Consider the following 16,723-nt stretch of genomic DNA (forward strand, 5'->3'; position numbering starts at 1 on the left):
AGGTGGTGCTATTAAGTTAGACATGGCCTGGACCAATCTTTGGTCGAAACATATCTAAGTTTATCTAAGTCTATATATATATATATATATATTTGTATGTTTGTATACATATACTTATGTGTGTGTGTGTATATATATATATATATATATGTGTGTGTGTGTGTGTGTATAAAATTGAAGAAATTGAGGTCAACAAGAAGGAGTATAGTTGGTCAGTTATTTTTTAACCACTACAATTGATTCCACCTAGCATGGTTCTCCATAAAATACAGGCATTTGATTATGCAACTGTTTGTTTGCATAATGAGATCTAGATGTGTTTCATCAGGTGATATTCGAGTGTTGTCTCCATTAATTTAAAATCTTTGGCTTCTTGACAACCGATGGTGGTGTGTTTACATCCCCTGTAACTTAGTGGTTCAGCAAAAGTGACTGATAGAATAAGTACTAGGCTTACAAAGGATAAGTCCTGGGGTCGATTTGCTCGACTAAAGGCGGTGCTCCAGCATGGCCACAGTCACATAACTGAAACAAGTAAAAGAGTAAACAGAATATACACAAATGACAGGATGTTTATGGTTGAAGTGCTAGAAGTAACGGCCTAATTTCCCTTAAATCATGCTCTACTGTAGTCAACAATCCGATCATGGATGGAACAGCTTCCATCATCAGTCTGCTGGGTCAGGTATGAGATAAGTTTTAACTGACCCCTGTAACCCTTATTTTCTTCTTTCTTTTTCAGACAACCCAATAAATCTACAGCAAGACAGTTAACCCTGCTAAACACACTATGAAGATTTCACCAGTATCCATCTTTATCCTTGTTGCTGTAGCTGGGTCAGTCTATTCAGGTAAGTTTAATCCTTCAATATATATGTATACTAGCAGTAATACCCATCGTTCATCGGATAATTACTTTTACTCTTTCTCAGGAGTCACTTCAAAGTATTATGATATATATAATAGAATTCTCAACGGGGATTTCAGGGGAAAGTTTCAGGTTGTCGCTGGTGATGTATCATGATGATCAAAAATCCTGCCTGCTAAAATTTGGTTAAAGTGATTCAAACTGCAGACTCAATGCAAAATGGTCACATTTAATTCAAAGCGTTAAAAATGTTATGAAAACAATTGGTATGTGTTCACAAAGTCCAAACGATTAATACAAAAAAAACCCTCCAGGCTACATCCTGAAAATTCATTTCTTTGCCGAATTTCTACAATGTTTACAGTGATTCGTTTTTATATCTTGATTTTTTATTTTTCATGCAATTTACGCAGGCTTCCACGCATGGTGAACACAGTTCACGTCAAACAGCTGACTGAGTAAAGTTCACTATTCAATGCATGGGATAAGGCCTAAACAAACACATTATCGAATTTTGCACTTGCGAGATGAATTTCCGAACAGAAATAGCGCAGTTCAATTTTCATTCGCCTAAACTTTAAGTGACCCATTTTTGATGATTCTACGATTTGTTGGCTAGGAGGAGATGTGCCGGGAAGTTAAACACACAGACACACACACAGATACACACACAGACACACAAGTTGAGTTTTATATATATAGATGTATGTATGGATGTATATATGGATGGATGGATGACTGGATGGATGTAGGCATGTCATTTTTCAGTTTTACTTCAAGATTTCTTGCCAATAGAGAATGAACCAGTTTCTAACCTTGATCCAAGGCTCCTTCATTGGAATTTCAACATCAACAACAGGGCATTTTTGTATGTATGTAAAGATGGAAAATGGAATATATGACAATTTATTATTAATCACAACAATTGTTTCGACACATCTAGCATATTAATTCCTCGTGGATAGAGCACTCAACAACTGGTTCAGAGGTATCCAGTGGTGCAGATGTATCTCGTCGGGTGATAAATAGACACAACTCATTAAAATAACAGTTCCACAATGTATCTTTTATTGTTTTGGTCACTTGACTGTGGCCATGCTGGGGCACTGCCTTGAAGAAATTTAGTTGAATGACTTGACCCTAGTACTTATTTCTTTAAGCCTGGTACTTATTCCAAAAGTCCCTTTTGCCAAACAGCTAAGTTACAAGGCGACAAATATACAAACAATGGTTATCAAAGACACAAGCACATAGGCATACATATATGCAATGAGCATTTTTCAGTTGTTGTCTACTAAATCCAATCACAAGACTTTGATCATCCCAAGGCCATAGTAGAAGAGACTTGCCCAAGGTGCCACTCAGTGGGACTGAATCCAGGACCAGGTTGTTGGGAAGCAAATTTCTTACCACAGAGCCAAACCTGTGCCCATAATATATATATGTGTGTGTGTGTGTGTGAGTGTGTGAGTGTTTGTGTGTGTGGGGGTGCAATGGCCCAGTGGTTAGGGCAGTGGACTCGCAGTCAGAGGATTGCGGTTTCGATTCCCAGACCGGGCGTTGTGTGTGTTTATTGAAGGAAAACACCTGAAAGCTCCATGAGGCTCCAGCAGGGGGTGGTGGTGATCCCTGTTGTACTCTTTCGCCCCCAACTTCCTCTCACTCTCTCTTCCTGTTTCTTGAGTAACGCTGTGATGGACTGGCATCACGTCCAGCTGGGGGGAACACATACACCACAAAAACTGGGCCCATGAGCCTGGCTAGGCTTGAAAAGGGCACATAGATAAATATATATATATATATATATATATACACACATACATATATATCTACATATGTATGTATGAATGTATGTATATATATATATATTTCATTTAAAAGCTTCAGAAATTCAACCAAACCTGTTACTTGAAGTTTCACATTCCTGTTCGTCAGACAGTTTTTGTTAAAATAGAACCGATATGCCAGCTGCTTTTAAATAAAGCATATTACTCTACCCCTGGTATTTGAGTACTCTTTTTTTCCACCTTGTTTCACATTTATGTGTTTACTCCGGTATATATATATGTGGCTGTGCGGTAAGTAGCTTGCTAACCAACCACATGGTTCCGGGTTCAGTCCCACTGCGTGGCACCTTCGGCAAGTGTCTTCTGCTATAGCCCCGGGCCGACCAATGCCTTGTGAATGGATTTGGTAGACGGAAACTGAAAGAAGCCTGTCGTATATATGTATATATATATATGTATGTGTGTGTCTGTGTTTGTCGCCCTAGCATTGCTTGACAACCGATGCTGGTGTGTCTACGTCCCCGTCACTTAGCGGTTCGGCAAAAAGAGATCGATAGAATAAGTACTGGGCTTACAAAAGAATAAGTCCCGGGGTCGATTTGCTCGACTAAAGGCGGCGCTCCAGCATGGCCGCAGTCAAATGACTGAAACAAGTAAAAGAATAAAAGAAAGAATAAAGAATATATATATTTATACACACACTCACACAGACACACACACACACATTCCACCACATACACACACAAACACACAATGATCTGTTTTCAGTTTCTGTCTAATAAATCAACTCAAAAGTCTTTGATCATCTCAGGCCTATAGGAGAAGACACCAGTGCAAGTTGTCTTGCAGTGGGATTGAACCTGACATGACATGTTCGGGATTCAAACACATAACTACACAACCATAGTGATCCTCTCCTTTCCACTTTCTATTACAGGTATCCAGCCGCCTGTGATGGTAATCAACCCACGTGCCCTGGTACTATTTACAGAGTTAGAGACTGTGGACCTTCCATGCAAGGCCAGTGGAGAACCACAACCTACGTAAGTATTGTTGTTTGAGTAGTAGTACAAGTAGTAGTGGTGGTGGTGGTGTTAGTGTAGTCATGTGACAATTGTAAACACTAGTGTCAGAGTGCAATTATACACAGAAAGTGGTATCACAATCATAAATAAGAAAACATGGGAACAAATTGGTAAACCCAAGTTATGTAGTTCAAACAAAATAGCCTACAGCAGGGGTGGGGAAGGTTTTTAGTGCAGTGGGCAAGGTCTGCGGTCAGAGCACAGGTTCTAACACTTATATCTGTGTTAATCTTACTCTTTACTCTTTTACTAGTTTCAGTCATTTGACTGCGGCCATGCTGGAGCACTGCCTTTAATCGAGCAAATCGACCCTGGGACTTATTCTTTTGTAAGCCCAGTACTTATTCTATCGGTCTCTTTTGCCGAACCGCTAAGTAACGGGGACATAAACACACACACCAGCATCGGTTGTCAAGCAATGCTAGGGGGACAAACACAGACACACAAACACACACACGCATATATATATATATATATATATATACACACATATATGATGGGCTTCTTTCAGTTTCCATCTACCAAATCCACTCACAAGGTTTTGGTCGGCCTGAAGATATTAGTAGAAGACACTTGCCCAGGGTGCCACGCAGTGGGACTGAACCCGGAGCCATGTGGTTGGTAAACAAGCTACTTACCACACAGCCACTCCTGCGCCTATATCTTGTATATATCTATATATATATAATCTTGTATATATAATTTGATATACATTTATAAAGATAAGTTTAACACATTAAATTGACACATCTTCATTAACACCGCTACGGAATTCCGCTGTGTTGTGCCAGTGCCACTGTACTGACTCCTGTGCAGGTGGCACATAAAAATCATCATTTGAGCGTGGCCATTGCCAGTACTGCCAGACTGGCCCTCATGCCGGTGGCACTTTGAAAGCACCCACTACACTTTCAGAGTGATTGGCGTTAGGAAAGGCATCCTGCTGTAGAAACTGCCAAATTAGATTGGAGCCTGGTGCAGCCATCTGATTCGCCAGTCCTCAGTCAAATCATCCAACCCCTGCTAGCATGGAAAGCGGACGCTAAACGAGGATGATGATGATGAGGTATTCTGTATTTTTCAGCTAAAGGGTAGTTGAGTCTCGAGGGGGGGGTTCAAACCTAGCAGTATGTGTTTTATTGTGAAAACAAAATGTCCATTCAAACGCCATTTACCAGACGATTTGTAACCATTAAAAGTCGTAGAGGAAACGCGACCTATGTGGCAAACAGGTATATAAATATTCTCTTCTAGTCTAGGCACAAGGCCTGAAATTTTATGGGAGGGGGCCAGTTGATTAGATCGACCCCAGTATGCAACTGGTTCTTAATTTATCGACCCCAAAAGGATGAAAGGCAAAGCCAACCTCAGCAGAATTTGAACTCAAAACATAAAGACAGATGAAATACTCCTAAGCATTTCGCCCGGTGGGCTAACATTTTTGCCAGCTCACCACCTTAGGTATATACTCCTTATTCTTTTACTTGTTTCAGTCATTTGACTGCGGCCATGCTGGAGCACTGCCTTTAGTTGAGGAAATCGACCCCAGGACTTATTCTTTGTAAACCTAGTACTTATTTTGTCAGTCTATTTTGCCGAACTGCTAAGTTATGGGGACATAAACACACCAGCATCAGTTGTCAAGTGATGTTTGGGGGGGGGGCAAATATATATACGACAGGCTTCTTTCAGTTTCCGTCTACAAAATCCACTCACTATCAGTTGCCTGGATAGCCATCCTTGCCAGCTATGCAGACAATACGAAAGTCTTGCAGAAAATACAAAACCCCAGCGATGTTGCACACCTGCAGCAGGAGTTTGACTCAATTTACAGATGGGATGAGGATAATAATATGCCGGAACTACTGCTCGTAGCTATGGTTACCCCACAGTGTAAAATTAATAGCGGAACTTGAAGCAATCCAGCAAAGCTTCACAAAGAAGATTGTCTTATTGCAATAGCTCAGCAACTGGAATAGGCTGATAGAGCTAAGACTCTACTCCGTGAAGTGAAGGTGGGAGAGATATGCAGTAATATAGATCTGGAAGATCCTGGAAGGGATTGTGCCAAATTTTGGCATTTAAAGCTACACAAATGCCAGAACCGGTTGCCCCTGCACAGTACCAAAGATTCCAGCCAAGCTATTGTGCTTCAGGACCAGTTACTGCAACAGCCTGGGTTTCAGGGGCCCCACAGCTTTTTAATATTCTCCCAAAGAGCCTAAGAGACCTACACAAAGTGGATGTAGGTGTTTTCAAATCAAAACTGGATCTCTTTCTGTTGAGAGTCCCAGATGAACCTACCCTGTGGCAGGGGGTGCAAATGAGGGTAGCAACATGAAACTCGCTTATTGACCAAATGTCATATATCAGAAGAGGCTCTCAATAATAACAGTGTAGCAAAATGGTGGTGCCCCAGCATGGCCACAGCTTTGAGCTGAAACTAATAAAACATAAAACGACATCATCCTCATCATCCTCATTCTTGCTCCTTACTCTTCTTCTACCTTTTATCTCACAATACTGTTTCTAATCTCTCTTTTCACTCTCTGTCTTTGTCTGTCTGTCTCTCTCTTTCTTACACACACAAGCACACACCCACCCACACATTAACACATACACACACACATGCACGCATGCACACATACACACATGCACACCCCTATCTAAAGGCGGCGAGCTGGCAGAAACGTTAGCACGCCGGGCGAAATGCGTCGCTGTATTTCGTCTGTCGTTAAATTCTGAGTTCAAATTCCGCCAAAGTCGACTTTGCCTTTCACCCTTTCGGGGTCGATAAATAAAGTACCAGTTTCCCACTGGGGTCGATGTAATTGACTTAATCCCTTTGTCTGTTCTTGTTTGTCCCCTCTATGTTTAGCCCCTTGTGGGCAGTAACGAAATACATGCAGACCCCTGTCCTCCTTTCCACTTCTCTCAACTCACACCCATTATCACTTCATTTGTAAGTACATCCACCCACCCTCCATCCCCATCCCCTTCGTCTTCATCATTTTCCTTCTCTTCTACAACCAGGTACATCTGGAAAAAGGACAAACGGGACTTCAACGTGGCTGGCAGTGATGACCTTATCTCCACAGTAGAAAACGAGGGAACACTTGTCTTCAAGCAACCCAAAAAGAAGGATGCCGGCACGTATCAATGTTTTGCAAACAACTCTTATGGGGTGGCCATGTCAGGCATCGTTGAGCTACGTCTTGCCTTCCTGCAGCCGTACACCAATCAGGAACCAGAGACCATCACTGTATCACCAGGGTCATGTCTCGTCCTCCCTTGTAACAAGCCAATCAGTTACCCTGAGGCCAAATTCACATGGCTATTGAAATACAGTGATGGGCGATTAAAGGTCCTTGACTTCACTGAGCGAATCCAAATGGATCACAAAAGTTAGTATTACCTTCTTACCATTGCCACCACTTCATCTTTGATTTATAGATATCAGCATGTTATTGTTTAGCTCTAGGTCAGTCCTGATCCTTAGACAGACATGGTCAAAGATGTTCCAGCAGTGACCATCCCATCTATTCAAACATAGTGTACATAGGACTACATTGCCTAATGTCATTGCCGTCATACTGGCACTTGTGCCGGTGGCACGTGAATAAACATTCAAGTGAGGTTGTGCAGATGGCACATAAAAAACACCATTTGAGCATGGCTGTTGCCAGTACCACCTGACTGGCCCTCGTGCCGGTGGCACGTAAAATCAGCCACTACACTCTCGGAGTGGTTGGCGTTAGGAAGGGCATCCAGCTGTAGAAACTTTGCCAGATCAAGATTGGAGCCTGGTGCAGCCATCCGGTTCACCATTCCTCAGTCAAATCGTCCAACCCATGCTAGCATGGAAAGCGGATGATGATGATGATGATGATGACGACGACGACGAAGATGGCGACAACGACAATGAAGATGATGATGATGATGACGACGACGACGAAGATGATGATGATGATGATGATTATGACAATGACGATGACGCCGATTACGATGGCGACGATGACAGTGAAGATGATGATGATGATGAAGATGATGATGATGATCATGATGACGATGACGATGACGATGACGACGATGACGATGACGATGATGATGATGACGATGATGATGACGATGACGATGATGACGATGACGATGACGATGACGATGATGATGATGATGATGATGCTGATAGTATAATAGTTGTCGCAGTTACTTAGCCCTAGAACAGCCCTGATGCAAAAGAGGCATGATCAAAGATGTTCCAGCTGTCAATGCCCTATCTTTTATCAAGACACAGTGTATCTTGGACTACACTATCTAATGTATAGTATAGTAATTAGTGTTAGCGAACATTTGGACTTTTATTCAGACATAGCAAATCTGGAACTACATTATCTGATATGATTGATTCCCTGCTTCTGCTTTCAATCAAAATATTAATGGAAGAAGATAGAATATTTAAATTGAAACGCCCCACTGACTAACAGGTAAGGAGGTTGTTCATAGTTGCATTGTTGCTTTGGTAGAGTTACTACTATGACTTAGATAGTTCAGTGATTTGTGAGTGCTAAGGACAGCAGATGTGTAAGGGAAACCGCCATGATATATATATATTTCTTTACTACCCACAAGGGGCTAAACATAGAGGGGACAAACAAGGACAGACAAACGGATTAAGTCGATTACATCGACCCCAGTGCATAACTGGTACTTAGTTTATCTATTTCTTTACTACCCACAAGGGGCTAAACATAGAGGGGACAAACAAGGACAGACAAACGGATTAAGTCGATTACATCGACCCCAGTACATAACTGGTACTTAATTTATCGACCATAATGAAGACACCAATATTAAAATATTAATGTAAAATAACAATAATTTCACACCTAGAAATAAACACAAAATTCTCTCCACACCTATTCTCCTAATTCTTTTCCAGCCAACCTTGTCTTTGCAAATGTACAAGAAGAAGACTCCTACAAAGACACTGCCTATGTTTGCGCTGCAACCAATTTGTTTTTACGAAGAATCAATATGCTTAATACCATTTATTTGAGAACCTTACCAGGTGAGTTTTTTTTCATTTCCAAATGATGAAGGTTCCGGTTGATCCGAATCAACGGAATAGCCTGCTCGTGAAATTAACGTGTAAGTGGCTGAGCACTCCACAGACACGTGCACCCTTAACGTAGTTCTCGGGATATTCAGCGTGACACAGAGAGTGACAAGGCCGGCCCCTTGAAATACAGGTACAGAAACAGGAAGTAAGAGTGAGAGAAAGTTGTGGTGAAAGAGTACAGCAGGGATCACCACCATCCCCTGCCGGAGCCTCGTGGCGCTTTTAGGTGTTTTCGCTCAATAAACACTCACAACGCCCGGTCTGGGAATTGAAACCGCGGTCCTATGACCGCGAGTCCGCTGCCCTAACCACTGGGCCATTGCGCCTCCACTATTTCCAAATGAAGATATATTGAATGGTATTAAAGTAGTTTATGAACAAGATTGAATGTTTTAAACATTTCAGGACATTTATAACGAAATACGCTGTCCTCTGTGTTTTAATTAATTTTTGAAATAATAGAATAATCAAGAATTGTACATAATTAGTTCCTAAAATTATCTTAGAATCTAATTGCTATACACACTTTAGTAAGCGAAATGAGAGGCGATATACATTACTCTTTACTCTTTACTCTTTTACTTGTTTCAGTCATTTGACTGCGGCCATGCTGGAGCATCGCCTTTAATCGAGCAACTCGACCCCAGGACTTATTCTTTTGTAAGCCCAGTACTTATTCTATCGGTCTCTTTTGCCGAACCGCTAAGTTACGGGAATGTAAACACACCAGCATCGGTTGTCAAGCAATGCTAGAGGGACAAACACAGACACACAAACACACACACGCATATATATATATATATATATATATATATATATATATATATATATATATATATACGTATATATGAGGGGCTTCTTTCAGTTTCCGTCTACCAAATCCACTCAGAAGGCTTTGGTCAGCCCGAGGCTATAGTAGAAGACACTTGCCCAAGATGCCACGCACTGTTTATTTACTTTACTTGTTACACGAACTGTCAACATTCAGCGTAGTAATACATATATACTTTAGACACAGTTCGTACTGTTTACTAACAAAATAGTTCCAAAAGTATGGGTGTATTCTACACACGTATACCTATGTATACACATAGATATGAATGCGTAACAGACTCCTCCAACTCTTTCCTAATCCACTGCACTCTTCTCAAATTGACATACAAACACTCTGAAATGTTCCTATTGGAGCTTCTGATATGAAGTACAGCATGTCATTTCCAGATTTCTGGCAGTGTGTATTGCATCATGGTGCACTTTTTCTCTCAGACAGTGCCCAACTGACCCTACTATACTGTGTAGTCAATAAAATCAAAAAGAAACAATGCACTTGTGGGAAATTAAAAATATAAAATAGGCGCAGGAGTGGCTGTGTGGTAAGTAGCTTGCTAACCAACCACATGGTTCCGGGTTCAGTCCCACTGCATGGTACCTTGGCCAAGTGTCTTCTGCTATAGCCCCGGGCTGACCAATGCCTTGTGAATGGATTTGGTAGACGGAAACTGAAAGAAGCCTGTCGTATATATGTATATATATATACATATATGTATGTGTGTGTATATGTTTGTGTGTCTGTGTTTGTCCCCCTAGCATTGCTTGACAGCCGATGCTGGTGTGTTTACGTCCCCGTCACTTAGCGGTTCGGCAAAAGACACCGATAGAATAAGTACTGGGCTTACAAAGAATAAGTCCCGACGTTGATTTGTTCAACTAAAGGCAGTGCTCCAGCATGGCCGCAGTCAAATGACTGAAACAAGTAAAAGAGTAAAGAGATAATCTACCCATCATTCCTCGTATATTGAGTTGTAACAACAGGTTATTAGTATTGCAACGTCTAAGTGAAATATTAACATATATCTTTTGCCTTATCTTTTGTCTACTTTCAGAGCAGCTTAAAGACTACCAGATTCATATCCTCAGTGCTAGCCCTAGCAAGATGGTCTTTCTGAAGGGAGACACTGTGGAGTTGCAGTGTATATTCGGTGGACAGTGAGTTCAAGCCTGCTTCATTTTCTTTCACCCACATCATCTTTATTGACACAACAATCAGCATTCTTTAACCACCACCACCACCACCAAAAGCACTACACCACAATATTAACACTCCCACCTCTACCATCCATACTGCACCAGCACCACCATCTGTACATGACCACCACCAACAACACATATTCCATGACCATCGTTATCAGAATCTGACAATACTTTTACGTTCAAGGAGCTTTTTTATACCAATATTCTACACCCTTATTAGTTATTGTTTTATCTACTTCAAGTCCCACAATAAAAATGAATAAGGAGAGGCTGTGTGGTAAGTAGCTTGCTTACCAACCACATGGTTCCGGGTTCAGTCCCACTGCGTGGCACCTTGGGCAAGTGTCTTCTACTATAGCCTCGGGCCGACCAAAGCCTTGTGAGTGGATTTGGTAGACGGAAACTGAAAGAAGCCCGTCGTATATATGAACATGTATATATATATTTGTGTGTGTGTGTGTATATGTTTGTGTGTCTGTGTGTCCCCCAACATCGCCTGACAACCGATGCTGGTGTGTTTATGTCCCCGTTACTTAGCGGTTCGGCAAAAGAGAACGATAGAATAAGTACTGGGCTTACAAAGAATAAGTCCCGGGGTCTAGTTGCTCGACTAAAGGCAGTGCTCCAGCATGGCCGCAGTCAAATGACTGAAACAAGTAAAAGAGTAAAAGCGTAAAAGAGTAATTGAATTAAATAATATTTTTAAATCAGAAACTAATTAATATTAGGTGATTTTATGGTTGCATGCTTTAATTAACATTTAAATTTATTGCTGTATTTATTGTACAAGTGTTCTCGTTATTGTTGTTATGACTCACCCAAGACATACTCTTTACTCTTTTACTCTTTTACTTGTTTCAGTCATTTGACTGCGGCCATGCTGGAGCACCGCCTTTAGTCGAGCAACTCCACCCCGGGTCTTATTCTTTGTAAGCCCAGTACTTGTTCTATCGGTCTGTTTTGCCGAACCGCTAAGTAACGGGGACATAAACACACCAGCATCGGTTGTCAAGCAATGCTAGGAGGACAAACACACAAACACATACACACACATACATATATGTATATATATATACATATATACGACAGGCTTCTTTCAGTTTCCGTCTACCAAATCCATTCACAAGGCTTCGGTCGGCCCGAGGCTATAGTAGAAGACACTTGCCCAAGGTGCCACGCAGTGGGACTGAACCTGGAACTATGTGGTTTGTAAGCAAGCTACTTACCACACAGCAACACAACCTCACAAAATATCAACATATTTTGCTTGTATTTGTTGAGTATAAATTTATTTTGTAAATATTCAAAGTGTATAAGATATTATATTTACTTTTAACACTCATTTTCGATGTTTTGTTTTTTCTCATTCCCAGTCCGACACCAAAGATCAGGTGGTACCGAAATGGCAAATTGATACATCCGAATACAAAGTATGCATTTTCTAAATTTGATCATCAGCTGGATATTCGGGATGCTGGGTTTGAGGATGAGGGAGATTACGAATGCCATGCAAGTGAAAGGAGCTCTGGTCAGATATTGCAACACACCATGAGAGTGGAGATTGAATGTAAGCCTGAATAAGTATTCCGCTATTCTTTTATTCTTTGACTGGCTTCAGTCTTTGAACTATGGCCATGCTGCGGCATTATCTTAATTGATTGTATCAACCTGGGTAACTGTAGACTCATACTTGATATGTGTCTGTATATATTCATGTGTAAGCATATGCATGTATGTATGTATGTATGTATGTATGCATATATATATATTGACACTTTTGAGAGAGCACGTATCTAGCATGAAGAACTTAAGCGAGCTGCGCGAAAGCACACAGCTTGTATAGTGAATGGGGAAAGCTTGGTCTGCAATGTTTGCAGTTGTGTATGCTTGTGAAGAGCAGGGCTCATAAGCCGCCAACGGAGCCACAAATGCAAAATATAAGTTAGTCCTAGAGAGCACAATATTCCTGAAGGTCGACAATGGTCTTCCTCGGTCACGAGTGGACGGCCATCATATATATATTTGCTGACCACGGGATTGCACCTAGCAGGTTACCCTCCCAGGCACAAGTCCAGGCAAGGTTGTTTATGGAAGACCAGTAGTCACCCATGCAAAGGGGCCGATACAGCTTGGCACCTGTGAAGTCACAACTCATTTCTACAGCTGAGTGAACTGGAGCAAAGTGAAATAAAGTGCCTTGCTCAAGAACACAATGCGCAGCCTGGTCCAGGATTCGAACTCATAACCTCACAATCGTAAGCTCAACACTCTAACCACCGAGCCATGCGCCTTCACTATATACTCTCTTTTCTTTTACTCTTTTACTTATTTCAGTCATTTGACTGCAGCCATGCTGGAGCACTGCCTTTAGTCAAGCACGTAAAAAGCACCATCCAATCGTGTCTGTTGCCAGCCTCGCCTGGCCTCCATGTCCGGTGGCACGTAAAAAGCACCCACTACACATACGGAGTGGTTGGCGTTAGGAAGGGCATCCAGCTGTAGAAACATTGCCAGATCAGACTGGGCCTGATGCAGCGCTCTGGCTTCCCAGGCCCCAGTTGAACCGTCCAACCCATGCTAGCATGGACAGCGGAGGCTAAACGGTGATGATGATATATACATACATATATATATATATATATATATATATATATATAATATATATAATATTATTATTTGTGCTATTAAATGTTTTGATCCTTCTCTTTTCCTCGCATACAGTTTCTCTCTGTTATCTTGGTGCAGTACGGTGGATAAATTTCAGACTTTAGCTCTTGTTTCTAGCAGGTGGATGCTTGTTTAAGCATCCAAACGCTTCATACAAATTTATAATTCATAGCTATTTAATGCTATTGCACCTGTGATCCACCTATGTCACTGCTGGTGATATCATCAATTTTAAAATTTATCCACAGATGATATGAACATTGGTGACATCTGATTTCAAATCTCAGTGTTTCAATGCTTTCCTTATATCTTTTTTTCGCTTTTTCTCTTTTTACTTGTTTCAGTCATTTTGACTGCGGCCATGCTGGAGCACCGCCTTTAATCGAGCAGCTTGACCCTGGGACTTATTCTTTGTAAGCCCAGTACTTATTCTATCGGTCTCTTTTGCCGAACCGCTAAGAGACGGGGACATAAACACACCAGCATCGGTTGTCAAGCAATGCTAGGGGGACAAACAGACACACAAACATACACGCACATACATATATATACATATATACGACAGGCTTCTTTCAGTTTCCGTCTACCAAATCCACTCACAAGACAGGCACTTGCCCAAGGTGCCACGCAATGGGACTGACCCTGGAACCATGTGGTTGGTAAACAAGCTACTAACCACACAGCCACTCCCGCGCCTATATAATAATAAAACAATAATAATGAAATTATTGTATACAGTGCTTAGTTGTATACAGTTATCTGTATTTTATAGTATTAAGTATCTATTATGGTTGGTCTTACAAATTAGTTTCACACAGAAATACAATGGAGTGTTAGGTAACAATCCAATTATATAATTATACTCATCAGAGGTGGCTGATATGGAAGGAAAGAAGACCAGCCATGATGGATACTTAATACTATAAAATTCAGATAATATTCCCACTCTACTGACAGTTATACAACTGCATCTTCTCTCCGAATTATGTTCCCTTAGATGACTCATGCACGTATATATATATGCATACACATACATACATACATACATACATACATACATTTATGGCTGCCCCTCGTTTTCGAGTATGGCCATTGCATGAAGCTTCACTGTTACTGGTGCTGTGATCGAATGTGACTTTTTAGCCCAGCTAAAGATCTACAATGTCTTGTACAAAATTGGCAGCTAAAACCTTTACCAGTAAAAAGCCGGCTGTAGTTGTAACTGGGCTTCATGTACCTTTGCATGCCGTTTAAGTCCTCCTGCCGAATTACACTCTCTTCCACATGCCTGACAGATATGACTAGTATGGTGTGTTACACCACCACCAGTGGCCAGGTTGTCACTCATCTGTCTCGTTTTATGACTACGAAGATGACTCTTGAGTCCAGCTTTACTGAGGCAGGGTCTTGCACAGACATTGCATGTCAGCATCAAAGGAAGACCCTTCCCTTCTGGAAGTGTAACAGCGATGCCCTTCCTGACATTCCTCCTTACTTTCTCATGTGCAACTCGAGATTTCTCAAAAGTGGCTGTCCCCTCATGCACAATCCTTCTCCACCTGCCACGATCAATACATACATACATACATACATACATACATACATAAATACACAAATTTTGAGAGGTATGAGGCATGATACTCCTAGGAAGCAGTTAGTAGGCTGCCTATATACAGGATATAATAAGCATTGGATGGGTGCAGGGTTTTCAGTTGTAGTATGCAATATTTGAGGTGTTAATATCTAAACATGCGTAGCTGACCTTAACATTATGGGTGTTGAAGAGTTTACGATACTTATGAGTGTTAGGAAAATGCCTAAAGACAGCACTAGGTAGATGGGAGTAAGAGCAAGTGAGAAGAGAGAGTAATGGAGTAATACCCAATCATACAGTGATTGCTGCAGTTGTTTATATTGTGGTTAATGTTCATTTGGTTAATATTACTGTTGTTTATAAGGTGGTGAACTGGCAGAGTTGTTAGCACATGAGGCAAAAGCTTAGCAGCATTTTAATTGTCTTTACATTCTGAGTTCAATTTTCCGCAGGGGTCAGATTTGCCTTTCATCCTTTCAGGGTCAATAAAATAAGTACCAGTTATGCACTGGAGTTGCTGTAATCAACTTAACCCCTCGCCTGAAATTGCAGGCCTTGTGCCAAAATTTGAAACCAATATTAGTATTTTTGTATTGTTAGGCGCAGGAGTGGCTGTGTGGTAAGTAGCTTGCTAACCAGCCACATGGTTCCGGGTTCAGTCCCACTGCATGGCATCTTGGGCAAGTGTCTTCTGCTTTAGCCCCGGGCCGACCAAAGCCTTGTCAGAGGATTTGGTAGATGGAAACTGAAAGAAGCCTGTCGTATATATGTATATATATGTGTGTGTGTGTGTGTGTGTGTGTTTGTTTGTCTGTGTTTGTTCCCCTAGCATTGCTTGACAACCGATGCTGGTGTGTTTATGTCCCCATCACTTAGCGGTTTGGCAAAAGAGACCAATAGAATAAGTACTGGGCTTACAAAGAATAAGTCCCGGGGCCGATTTGCTCGACTAAAGGCGGTGCTCCAGCATGGCCACAGTCAAATGACTGAGACAAGTAAAAGAGTAAAAGAGAGAGAGTTATGGTTGTTGATGTTGCTGTTATTATTGCTGTTTCAGCTAAACCTGAATGGACCACGAAACCAAAAAGTATTGTGACCAGTGGGGGCAGTTCAGTTACCTTCATCTGTAATGGAACCGGCAAACCTCCCATCAGTAAACCTGTGTGGTACATCAACGGAAAGAGAATTAACGGTAAATAGCGACTATATATATATATATCTTTCTATCTTTTTTTATTTCTTTTAGTCATGCTGGAGCACCACCTTTAGTCAAGCAGGACTAATTCAAGGTGGTGAGCTGGTAGACACGTTAGCACGCCGGGCGAAATGCTTTGCGGTATTTTGTCTGCCGTTACATTCTGTGTTCAAATTCCGCTGAGGTCGACTTTGCCTTTCATCCTTTTGGGGTCGATAAATTAAGTACCAGTTACACACTTGGGTTGACATAATCGACTTAATCCGTTTGTCTGTCCTTGTTTGTCCTCTGTGTTTAGCCCCTTGTGGGCAGTAAAGAAATAGATAAACTAAGTACCAGTTACGCACTGGGGTTGACGTAATCGACTCAATCCGTTT

The 16,723-nt window shown here is 41.4% G+C and overlaps 2 protein-coding genes across 5 annotated transcripts in view; one reads left to right on the top strand and one right to left on the bottom strand.

Moving 5' to 3' along the window:
* LOC115225490 (neurofascin-like) overlaps window positions 1–16,723 on the bottom strand; it is a 498,646-nt gene that overhangs the window by 50,762 nt on the left and 431,161 nt on the right. The window lies entirely within an intron of this gene.
* LOC115225488 (hemicentin-2-like) overlaps window positions 1–16,723 on the top strand; it is a 112,139-nt gene that overhangs the window by 3,414 nt on the left and 92,002 nt on the right. For all 4 annotated transcript variants that reach the window (XM_029796443.2, XM_036514375.1, XM_036514374.1 and 1 more), the window contains exons 2-8: window positions 743–851; window positions 3,593–3,698; window positions 6,774–7,144; window positions 8,680–8,808; window positions 10,743–10,845; window positions 12,264–12,457; window positions 16,209–16,343. In XM_029796443.2, the coding sequence (XP_029652303.1) occupies window positions 791–851; window positions 3,593–3,698; window positions 6,774–7,144; window positions 8,680–8,808; window positions 10,743–10,845; window positions 12,264–12,457; window positions 16,209–16,343 (1,099 nt within the window). In that variant the 5' untranslated portion in view covers window positions 743–790. The remainder of the gene's footprint in view (window positions 1–742; window positions 852–3,592; window positions 3,699–6,773; window positions 7,145–8,679; window positions 8,809–10,742; window positions 10,846–12,263; window positions 12,458–16,208; window positions 16,344–16,723) is intronic.

Source organism: Octopus sinensis, linkage group LG27 (genome assembly GCF_006345805.1).
Source record: "Octopus sinensis linkage group LG27, ASM634580v1, whole genome shotgun sequence".
Lineage (NCBI taxonomy): Eukaryota > Metazoa > Mollusca > Cephalopoda > Octopoda > Octopodidae > Octopus > Octopus sinensis.